Source organism: Papio anubis, chromosome 11, assembly GCF_008728515.1.
Source record: "Papio anubis isolate 15944 chromosome 11, Panubis1.0, whole genome shotgun sequence".
NCBI classification, from domain to species: Eukaryota; Metazoa; Chordata; class Mammalia; order Primates; family Cercopithecidae; genus Papio; species Papio anubis.
Genome location: NC_044986.1, coordinates 3379009 through 3390622, shown reverse-complemented (window position 1 = coordinate 3390622; position 11614 = coordinate 3379009). Strand labels below are relative to the sequence as shown.

Here is an 11614-nt window from a genome sequence, read left to right as displayed (position 1 = left end):
GGACGCGGCGTCCTTTGTAGACGCAGCTGGCGCCGAGGCAGCCCGCGCCCCCGCCGCCCGCCGCCCGCAGCTCACCTGCACATGATCTCGTGGGTCAGCAGCACACGGCACATCTCCGGGTTCTTGTCCTGGCCCTCGTAGACGATGGCCTGCGCGAGGGACAAGCAGAGGCTGGGGTTACGCGGCGCCCGCGCCTTTGGCGCCAAATCGCCCCGGGCGCTGCAGGCCTGGCTGGCAGCAGGTGCACCACGCTCGAGGGGAGGCGACACTGCCCCCCTCGGCCGCCCTCCCGACCGGGTCACCCTCGGAGCTGGGCTAGGCCGCGGTGGCTTCTCCCTCCCCTGCCTCCCAGCCTCCTCTTCCGGGCGCCCGCCAGGCCTGCGAGGGGCCTTCAGCTGCAGGGAAGGCGCCGACTGTGCTCGGGCCTCGGGGAGGGCTGGGTGAGTGAGGCCGAGGCCCGGGCGCAAAGAGCGAGAGCCCGCTGGCACCGACCCCGGCACCCGGGGCTCCCGGGCCTCTTCGGGTTTCCGCGCCGCCGCCAGGCCGCGTCCTCGGGCCATTGTCTACACCGAGTTCCAATCTGCCTGTTGGGAGAGGCCGATCAGAACGCCCGGAGGCGAAAGAAGCCGGGGAAGGATGGTCGCGGCGCAGGAGCAGTTTGCCGAGGGCCGAGGGCCGCGCCCGCCCTGCCACGCGCGCTCCCCGGGCTCTGGCAAGTCTGGCGCCCCGCGGCTTCCCGCGTTCCAAACCCAGACGCCGGCGGGGAGCAGGCTGCCCTGGACCGGCAGCCGTCCCGAGCCCCCGGGGCCGCCCTGAGTGATAGGCAGCGACCTGCGCTCTGCACGCTGCTGGCGGCCTGGAAGCCCGGGCGGGAGGTCCAGGAGCAGCAGCCGCACGTGGGCCGGGGCATCGCCAGCGCCCTGCAGGAGTGTCGGGGCCCCCGGGCGCCCGAGCCCGCGCGGCCACGTGCTCCTCGCCGGATGATATTTGGAAAGAAAGTGCTAATGGCCAATCTGGTGTTTATTTTGAAACTGCTAACAATGATTTTTCTCGGGTAAAAAGGCAGTCTCTGCGCGCACGCTCGGGTGGGTTTTGAGCAGAGGCTCCGCCAGATGGTGCGAAGCCCTAGGTGCGCTCACCGCCGCGCTCAGCCCGGCTCCGCCGCTGGGAACCCGAGCTGGGGACCGGGAGCCGCCCGCCAGGGCTGGGCCTCCACCGCCGGCCTCGCGAAAATACAGAAAAGGGGGGAAAAAAAAAAAAAAGTCTACTGGGGGAGGGGCGGGAGGCCGGGGCTGGGAGCTCCAAGTTCCCGGCATAAAATTCCACGGAAGGGGGAGGGATGTCCTCTCACCGGTTCCCGCCCCCACCCCTGAAAATTATCTGGAAATTCCTTCCTACCTCCCCGGGCACTTCTGACACTTTCCTCTACTTCCAGGCGGACAAAGCCCTTTCTGGTGAAAGCCCCGGGCTGCCCTCCTGGGAAGAGGGAAGGTTCCCCGGGAACCCCGCTCACCCGCCGGCCTCCCGCCTGGACCCGGCTCAGAACCACAGAAGTGATGGGTGTCACCGCAGGCCAACGAGCCGCCTGGGGGCTGCAGGGCGCCTGGCCGCGGCGGGCACCAGCGCTTCTGAGAGAATGGCTTGTCCTCCGATGGATCCCCGTATTTATATTTGATTTATTTTTTATTTTGTAGCACAAACAGAAATCCATAAACTGTCGGTTCAGCGCCATTGACTCTTTGATCAGTTACTGGGCTATTTCTTTCCTTTTTTTTCCCCCTCCATGCCCGTCAGTGAGAGGAGATTAAATGCCTTTATTTTCAGCCCTGTTTATACTGCAAAGGTACAAGGCTAAATGAACAATAAAAGTGTACTTAAAACGAAGCCTCCTTCTCTGTGCAACAACAGAGAAACTTAGCGCTGCCTACATAAGCCTCTTAATTAGACTATAGCGATTTCCGAAAACATTTAGCCATTATATACAAAGGAAATAAAATCACCCTGTCAACCAGCAGCCCGAGTTCCAGAGGCTTCTCTGAATCGAGTGAAATAATTACAGAAAGGCACACCGCCTCTGTCTTTGTCAGAAAGACCTTAGTTTACCTGTCAGATCTGTTTTACTCTAAGAGAAAACCACACAGTTTTACCGCTGCAGGCATTAAAATCTAACACCCTTGCTACCTAGGTAAGGACAAACTTTTTAAAGGGGAAATAAAAGCTGCAAACTAATTGCATGCAGAGAGTGGGAGGCATATGTGCTGGGCTGCAGGAAGCCCCAACGAGCTCTCCTTTACTTGGCTCACAATTCTTAAAGTTAGCATCAAAACCGAAGAAGCCACTTTCATTTCTAAGTGTGAAGTCCAGCTTGGAAGTATATTTTAAAACAAACTGTGCGGAGTGGATTTAATCTACAAACTGGACCTGCCCCCCTCCCCACCACAACACTCTATTTTAAGAAAACCGGGGCAGCGGGAAATCTTTAAAACAACCAAATCAACAACAACACACCACCCAGCACAAAACCAGCAGCCAGAGACTGCACAATGTCAAAAAGCAATGACGCACTTTTCTCCACTTAATCACATTACTGATAGCCAATAGTTATCATCGGAAAAGTTGACCAAGACAGGTTAAATAATTTAATAAGGAACTGCTTGTAATTATGTTATTTACAAGGTATGACAGAGGGTGGGAGAGGGGGCAGAGCAGTGGACGAGTTGGAGTGACCCCTGGAGCTTGGAGTTTGAATTATGGAGCTGGGGGGCTGCGAGGTGAAGATGGACTAGAGGAGAACAAGGTGACTTTTCACCCCAACACATTTAACTTTTAAATCCAAATAAACGTCTCGTGTTACTAGACCATCACACTGGAAAGGAGAAAAAAAAAATGAACTAATCAAGTCCAACTCGATGGGCTTAGGAGTTAGCTGCCTTTGTTATAGAAAAAAAAAATCTAAATGAACTGATTCCTAGCAGAGAGAGAAGCATTTAAAAAATAAACAAGAGGGGGGACATCTTGAAATTTTTCTGTCAAATATTAATTACCATAATTAAGACAGAATATGATTCCAATCACAAGACATTTAATAAAGCATATATGTCCTGTTCTAATGACAACATAAACTATTTTACCAATCACTTCATTCATTCCAATAAATATGGAATTCTCATTAGCATGTCAAGGAAGCTCAATGGAAAACAAATACATGAGATCCATTTATCAGTGCCCTTGCCTCTGAAGCCCAGGACAACCCAGGCCCAGCAGTGAAAACCCGTGCAGAGGCATAAACTTTCTCACCTGTTTGGTCATTGAATCTATGAGGCGAACATACAGATCTTGCTCTGTTCTGACTCCTGCAAAAAACAGAGACAAATTCTCATCAGGATTTGAGTGCTGCACCTCGGGGAGGGCACACGGGGCACAGGAAGTCTGTAACTCAGGACTGCTGCCACGGTGATGCAGCAAAACTTAGGCAATCCCTTTGAAAGGGAGAAAGAGAACCCCACCACTTCTCGCTTAGTTTTTTTTCCTTTCTTAATTAAGAACCTTAAGACTCTTAGGGTTTGCATTTCAAGGTGCAAGGAATTTGCCTGGTGGAGAGCAGGCCTGGTGGCTGTGCGAGGTGGGCCCATGTGGTCGTTTATTTTTAGAAAAGAAAAAGCACCAAATGGAAACTGAGTGAGAGGCTGAACTCTTGCTAATGTCTCTCGAGGATTTAAAAAAAAAAAAAAAACTCGTTCACAGGAAGTAAGTTATGCTCCGTTTATGGAGCTACCCCCATCCCAATAATTAACATTAATTTGCAAAATTGAAAAAAGTCACTTAAAAGTGATGTTCTGCTGGAGCCCGTATCGATCTTTTTTTTACTTTCTACTTCAAGCCCCACCGGTTAATCATGTGAAGTGCCATCGACTTATTGATCGTTTATGTTTTGTTTTCCTTCTATGCCATGAGAAGATTTCGTGTTTACATCCATGTCATTTTAATCTCAAAATCTTTATGTCCTTTCACCAGCGCGGAAAAGGAGAGCCAGCCGTTGCAGGGGCGGCGAGCAGGCAGCAGGCACTTACCGTTGCTGTACAGTAACTGGAGTTTATAGTGGATGCCGTTGTTGGTTTTCTCGTTGTTTGGCTCCTGAAAGTAACGATAAATAATTGCATTTAGTGCGATCGGTGTCAGGCGCGGCCACCGCGCTCGGTCCCCCTCCGCGACCGAGGCTCTCGGCCTCACACATGGCAGGATTCCTAGCTCGGAGCAGCGCGGTGATGTCACTTTCCTGCTGGAAGCCCAGCGTTCTCCTCGCCCCGAGTAAGTCCGAGGGCGCAGAGAAGTTGCCCAGCCCTCAGCGGTCCCGGGCGACCGCACGTGGCGGCGGCGGCGGCGGGGTGGCCTGGCGGAGCCGTGCCCGCCGCCGAGGGGGGCACTTGAACCCCCGCGCGCCGGCACCGCCTGACTCCCACTTCTAGAAAGAGAGAGGGTGTGATCGTATGTTTGCACTTACTTTCTCTTTCTCCACAAAGTCCACAAAAGCGGTCCTTTCAATCTCCACCGGCTGCCCCTGCCTGTCGTAGAGCGCCAGCACGAAGTGGAAGAAATTGGATTTCCGGAGGTTGGAAGGCGGCTGCTTCTCGAAGTGCGCCCGCGCCAGCCCCACGCCGCTGCGGGAGGAAAGAGACAGCGGCCCGGTGAGGAGCGCGGCGCCGGCCGGCGGAGGGGGCCGGGCCGGGCCGGGGCCGGGACCGGGGCGCGCGGGGGCGGCCGGTACGTACCTCTGGGCGGCCGTGTTGGCGTCCACCACGCCCGCCGTGTGCATCCACGAGCGCACCGGGTTCATGCCGCTGCCCAGCGGCTCCTCCTTCATGGTCGTCCCCCCGCGCGGAATATTCTCCTGAATCCCAAACATGAAAACTGCTGGCGGCGGCCGCAGCTCCCGGCCGAAAGCGTTTCCTCGAGCAGCGGCGCTCGGGGCTCGGCGGCAGGCGGCTGCCCTGGCCGCCCTCGCCCTGCTCGGCGCCTGCGGTCCGGCCCCGCCGCCGGCTTCAGCCCGTCCCGGGCAGGCGCGACATACACCAGCGGCCGGGCTCTCCGGACGGCCAGGGGCACGGAGGCGGCTCCACCGGCGGCGGCGGCGCTTCGAAGAAGCAGGACGCGGTGGCCGCGGCGGCGCTTGTTGTTGTTGTTGTTTGCAGGCGCGCTCAACGTGGTGTCATCCTAGCCAGGCGGCGTCCGCGGCTGCAGGACACTGCGGGATCGCCCGCTTCTGGCGCGGCCCGCCTGCTCCAAAGACAAATAAACGGGGCAGTGAGTGCTGCGGCGCAGTCCCGGGCGCAGGCGGGGCGCGGCGGGGCCTGGAGCGGCGCGCGCAGCGGACGGAGGCGCACAAAACTCAGCCCTCTCTCCCCGAGGAATGGACCCTTTCCCGGGAGCCAAAACTCGAAGCCCCCGGGAGCGGCGCTGTCAGAGGGTGACGTCGGGGGGCGGTGCCTGCGCCATATATGGGAGCGGCCGCCCCTCGCCGCGCCCCTCGCCGCCGCCGCCGCCGCGCTCGCCGACTGACTGCCTGACGGCGCCGCGAGCCGGCCCGAGCCCCGCGAGCCCCGCGAGCCTCGCCGCCGCCGAGCGCCACCGAGCGCCGCCGCCGCCCCCCGCCACGCACCGCGGCTCCTCGCGCCCAGCCGCGGCCAAGGAAGTTACTACTCGCCCAAATAAATCTTGAAAAGAAACAAACGCAGCCGCTGCACAACTGCAGCTTGGCCCCTTAATACCTGCCTGCAAAACCTGCCACACAGTCAAACACGATGGGCGGGGCGGGGGGCTGTAAAATGCCGAAGCGCCCCAAGTTGCCCAGATGCATGCAATAAATGCAAGGGGCTGCAGCTCTGCCTGGGGCCGCCCGAAGGAGAAGTGGGAAGAGGCAGATCAACCGCAGGGAGGGCGCCGGAGGGAGGAGCGGGCAACGGACTGGGAGGAGGGGTGCCCAGGGCTCCCCGGCCAAGGCTGGGCGCGCAGCTCAGCCTGATTTCTAAGCAGACCTAAGGCTGCTGCAGGGCCGGCCAGTCCCCTTCTGAGCCCCGCCGGACACCCCAAGCTTCCTACCCCGGCGGAGGCCGCCGAGTGCCGGGCAGGGAATCCACGTCGGAGGCAGGTTCTGCTAAAAGCTCCCTCTCCCCCGGTGGCCGCGGCAGACCCCGGTCCCTGGCCTGTTCTTAACGCACAGCGAGTGACAAAGAAGGCTCTGGTCTCTCCGGGCCGACGGGAAGCGCGCCCGGCCTCTCCGGCGACCCGGAGCCGGGTGTCTGGCTGCGCGACCTGCGCGGTGGCCAGACCGCCCTGGAGCCAACTGCTCCAAAAACCGAGCGGGCGCCGCGGGCTCTGTGGCCCGGCCCTCAGAGCCGCCGGACCCGGGTGAGCGCGCGGCGCGCGGCTTCCCGACCTGGTTTCTAGGAATCAGGAGGGCAGCCGGGCGCGGGCAGCCTGTGGGCCCCGCGGCCCAGCTCCTGCAGCCGGGACTCCGCGCCCAGGCGCGCGGCCCGCCCAAAGGACGTCTGCGCGACACAGAGCAGAGACCCAGGGGACGACCAGGAACTGTCCCAGGCACTTCCCTGCCAAGAGAAATCAGGCCCTTTTGATTAAAAAAAAAAAAAAAAGATTGCAGGGCGCAAGTGTGTCGCAGGGCAGCCTCCTCCCGCCGGGTCTGGGGCAGCACTCCCTTTTCCCGTGAATTGGCAGCGTGTGTACGTTAATATTTTAATTAATCGGGAAAATCGAAGTCCGATTCACGTTATCTGGGGACCCCCACGCCTCTTGGAAGGAGTGAGAAAAAAGATGTGTTGGAAAGAGATCTATTTTGCTGGTGTTGGGGGTTAATGACTATTGCCAAAGATAAGTGAATTATCAAAGCTGTTGCGCCAGTCCCATCTCAAAATCCATTACGGTGCCGGCCGTCTAATTAAATACGTAAGTATAATAAAATCATATTTTATGACTATTTGAGGGTAATGAGATTAGTCTTTAGAAGCGATCGCCACATATTAAAGATGCCACTGTCTATAGAATGTTAATAACCTTAAATCAAAGTGTATGGAAACTATTCATGATAAATTAAAAGAAAATTTCTGTATTCCTAATAAGCCCAGCGCTTTCCACTCTCGGCAGACCCTTGTGTAGTAGGGAACACTTTCTTCGTGGAGAAACAACGCAAAATAAAGTTGGCCATCGGGGGAGGGTGGGTTTGAGAAACGCTTTGTCTCTGCGTGTTTAGCTGCTTCGGGGGCTCACGCAGGGCCAGCGGCCAGGCAAGCGTTATTGTCAGAATATGCAAAGTGCCTTTTCGGGAAAGATGAAGTTGGAAATAGGAAACAATGCTTCCTTTATAGCACACTTCCTAAAATGTCCAGCCTGTGCCCCTTCCTTGCGCTAACGAAAGTATCATGCTTAAAATCATTTACAGTATCTTTAATTCAGATTACACGCGCCAAGGCGATTTAAATCTGATTACCAAATTAGAAGGTTTAAAAACAAATCCTTCTAAATCTGATACTGTTGACTAAAGAGGAAAAAAAAGTTCTATAAGCCCATCACATAAGGTAACGATCCTGCCCCAGAAAGAAAAGGGGTTTTAAACCTTTTTGACAACAAATGCAGCTGCCCCACTATTTTGGACGATATTAAGCGAAAATGAATGCAAATCTGTGTTCAGCAGCCATCTGGCCCGAAATGGGGGAATCAGCTGCTCTCACAACAGGCTCGGAGGCTGAATCCATTTCAGCTCATTTTCTAGATCATCTGGTCCCGCACCCAAAGCGTGGAAAATACGGTCTTTATCATTCACCAACTTTATCTTTTTTGTCACTCCGCTGCTGGCTCCGAGCTGTGGGCACAGGGACTCGCCGACTGGGCAGGGTCTCCACCCCGGCCTGCTGCGGAGCGGCCCGGGAGGGTACCCCCTGGGCCCCCACCCCATCCCACCCTCAGATTTTCGACTTGATGGGGCAGGAGCAGCAGCAGAGGGGAGCAAGGGACACCGCAGCCAGGCCAGGGACGGGGAAGAGGGCTGCAGGTCAAACCCCGAGTGTCCTGAGTAACGCTGGGAGCGCGTTCCGGCGCCCGGCCGCTTCCGGAGGGAGCCTTGCCCCCACCCCTCGCCCTTTCTGAGGAACGCGGGGCGCTGGGTACCCAGGAGAAGGGAGAGGAGGAGAAACAGGCTGCTACTTTGGAAGTTTTGCAGGCCCACGGCGGCCGGAGGTCTAACCTCGGTGCACAGAGCACTCCCAGGGGCCAGACCCGCGTCCAGGGGCCGGACTGGGCGGAGCCTGACCTTTGCCGGGGACCCCGCGGGCCGCGACGGCTGCGGCGACCGCTCAGGGCCCCGCGCCCAACGCGATTTGCACGGGTGGCCCTCGAGCTGCCGCCGCCGCCTCCTCCTCGGAGGGTGGGAAGTATTCCTTTTGTGCGGATTTACGGGGAGAGGCTTCAATGAGCCCCCTCACATTTGCATTTAAATAGCGGCATCAAGCGCTTCGCGTGCCACACACCAGTGGGCTCCCAGATGTCAAGCCGGAGTCAGTCAGATGGCCAGTGCCCAGCTGTCCTCCCCATGTCGTGCCGGAGCAGGCAGTGACCTTAAAGAGACAGCGCCCGCCGCCCCTGGCGCCCGGCTCTGGGAGCGGCGTGCCCCGCGCAGGGCGCAAGGCCCTGGCGGCGCTTGGGCCAATGATCCTTGGCACTATCAAAAAACCTGGCTGAAGTCTAGCCAGGGCTCTAACCTCCCAGGAGCCGCACCCAGGCTCACCCTGGCCTCCTTGCCCAGCCACTCACTCAGTGCCCGAGCCACCGCGCGTGCCAACGTCCTCCGCCAGTACCCACTACCCACCCGTGAAGGGAGCTATTCGGCGCGCGTGGGGAGGAAACTTCCCCCTCACCCCTCCTCAGCCTCAGATCCTCCACTGGTGCCTGGTGCAAGGCCCAGAGACAGGGACCTGGGCTGGTACCGGACTCCAAGCCACCCCCACCCAGAAACTTCTGCCAAGTTGGAGTCCCAGGGCGCGAGGCCTGCCGCGGTGTCGGCACGGGCCTAGCACCCAGGGCACCGGGTGAATGCCCCCTTCTTGATCGAGGCTTAGCCCAGGGCACCCGCCTACCTCCCTAACATCCTTCCAAAGAGTAATAAACTGCATTTCCGGCGTTGAGAAGCCTGGGCCGAGAGTTCCTGGAAGCCAAGTCCCCTGGAGTTTCAGGGGGTGCGCGGGCTCGACCAGACGGACGCAGCACCCTCAGAGGGCCCATGGCCACAGGCTCAAGCTGCCTGGCCATGTCACTTGGAGCCTTCGGTAAAGGGTGAAAGCCAATGCACGAAAGGCCGGCAGTTCGTGTGCCAGCCGCCAGTGCTGAGCTGCAGGCGCGGCCCGCCCCCACGTCCTCCGCGCCTGGGGGTCACGCTCAGACCGTGCCGGCCTCCGGGCCTCTAGCCCTGCTCAAGCCTGGAGTCAGAATCGCGGGCCAAGCACAGGCAGGGGCCGGGGAAAGAACAGGAAAAGAAACAGCCAGACTGACCCTGGGCCCCAGTGGGAAGGAGGCCAGAGGGGCCGGGAGAGACGCACCTAGAAAATGCCGGGAACTGCGGGATAGGGAGGAAACAGCACGCACTGGCAAAGCCTGCCCACCACGGGTGGTGACGCGGCCTCTGAGTGCTCTCCAAGTTCCATCTTGCGCCACGGGGTCACGCTTGCCCGTGGGCCGGGGTAAACCGAGAAGTAAGGGCCATCCCAACCTAAGTCGCGCACAAAGGGAGCCCGGTCAGGTTTGGGTGGGTTACTCAGGCCCAGAGAGGGCGCCTTCGCCCTCTCGGCGCGGAGATGCCAGCCGCGGGGCCTCAGGAGGCATCTGGCGGCAGAGCCCAAGACAGGCCGCGCACGCCGCCTGTCCTCGGAGGCAAGTTACTGGGCAACTCGCCCTGGCTCATGGGGCGAACCAACGGGCGCCTCTGCCCTGCGCTGGAAGGAAAGATGCCCTGTTGGGTTCACGGGTAAAAAGCAAAAACTGAAGGGCCCCAGACCCCTGTTCTCTGCACTGCCTCCTCCCCCTAATATTTATTCTGTACGGCTAAGATTCCTGAAGCCCGACCCCCAGTACCGGAGAAGGCTCAGCTTCCAAGTGAGAACGTGCAGGCGCCTCCAGCCAAGTTTGACAAACAGCGCCTCCTGGGGTGGGGAGAGTGGAGTGCCGCTGCGCAGCCGGGAGCCGGGAGCCGAGCAACCTGGGCTCCTACCCACCCCGGGGCAGGTGTCCGCCAGGGGTCCTGCCGGCCCCAGCAGCTGGGCCCTGGCTCCTGCGCGACCAGAGCACCTAGTCCGAGCTGACGCCCTGACCCCGGAGACGCGCGGAAACCGCCACACGCCGCCTAGTCCTAATTGCCGCCCACCTGCGTGAGCAAGGGTCGGACCAAGCCCGGCACCGGGCAGAAGGCCTAGATACCAAGCGCCACGCGAACGCCCTTGCTGGAGAGAAACCTCCGCTCTAAATGCCCGCCCCGCAGGGGGCGACGGACATGACCTGGAACTCGCTCAAACCTCTCGCTGGAAAACTATGGGCGCTGCAAGCGGGGCGAAAACGCCGGGGTGTGCCTCGGCTCCTGGAGCGTGAGAAATTAGAAGGGAAACAGTTAATTATTGTTTCCTTGTCCTAACTTTTCTCGGATTCCTTCGGTCACTTTGGTTGACCCCACGAGTCAGCTCTGGGGGCTCTTCTACCTGAGCGAAAACCCCAAATCAAACACTGGCCAGCTTGGGCTTCTCCCAACGCACCCGGCAACCCTAAAGGTTGCTTCTCTGTAAAGATGCTCCGGAGGACCAACCGAGCTGCAAAAGACAGCTGGTGCGTGGCGAGGTCCCTCGGACCCGAAAAGGCCCATCGGTTTAGCAACGAGCTGGGATTTCTCGAGCTGCGTTCAGCGGCGCCCGGAAAAGCAGTCCGGCTGGATGCGCCCGAGCCGGCTCCGGAGACGCCGATTCCGCGCCGGCCCGCCCCCGCCAGTTTACAAAGCAAACTTTCCCCAGAGAAGTTCCGAGATCGAATGGCGCGCAAAGTACGCCAATCAACACCTAAACAGACCCAAACTGTACAAACACGGATCGATCAGATAATTTCAAATATTATAATTGGCTTTAATTAAACACACTGCGTTCTAATTAACTCTGAAATTTTAGCATGCTTTGGGACACTGGTGTCTGATTTGATATTGTCAGTCCAGATGTCCTAATAAAATTCAATCCTCCACTCAAGACTTCAATATTCACCAAGAACAAAATGCAAATTAAATGTAAAACCTAAAGTATCGCCAAAGGTATAATCAAGAAAGGTGTCTCAAAACTTCTCACTTTTTATTACGCAGTAGTTAAAAAATGCAGATTACATCCTAACAAGACCTCTCCAGCATACCATAAATCTTAACTCTTTCATGGACGGGTGTGGAGTGCCATGCCACTGGCTTGAAGGGAAAGGAGGGGGCGGCCAGACCTCATGACAGAATTAAATACCCTCTTCTGGAAGCTAACTGTGCACAAAAGTTTGCCAGTAAAATTCTAGTTTGCAACCGCGGTTTGCCAACACGAGTAAA

General features: G+C 58.1%; 1 protein-coding gene across 9 annotated transcripts in view; it reads right to left on the bottom strand.

The window, feature by feature from the left end:
- The window catches only part of EBF3 (EBF transcription factor 3), a 128717-nt gene extending 123253 nt beyond the window's left edge, over positions 1-5464 (bottom strand). For 3 of the 9 annotated variants that reach the window (XM_031651987.1, XM_031651986.1, XM_031651989.1), the window contains exons 1-5: positions 4770-4903; positions 4502-4658; positions 4071-4134; positions 3298-3353; positions 76-149 (exon numbers count right to left, since the gene is read on the bottom strand). In XM_031651987.1, the coding sequence (XP_031507847.1) occupies positions 76-149; positions 3298-3353; positions 4071-4134; positions 4502-4658; positions 4770-4903 (485 nt within the window). Of the gene's footprint in view, positions 1-75; positions 150-3297; positions 3354-4070; positions 4135-4501; positions 4659-4769 lie in introns of all 9 variants that reach the window. The other 6 variants (XM_031651985.1, XM_031651992.1, XM_031651984.1 and 3 more) reach the window with 4 other exon arrangements.
- Positions 5465-11614: the final 6150 nt, after the last annotated feature.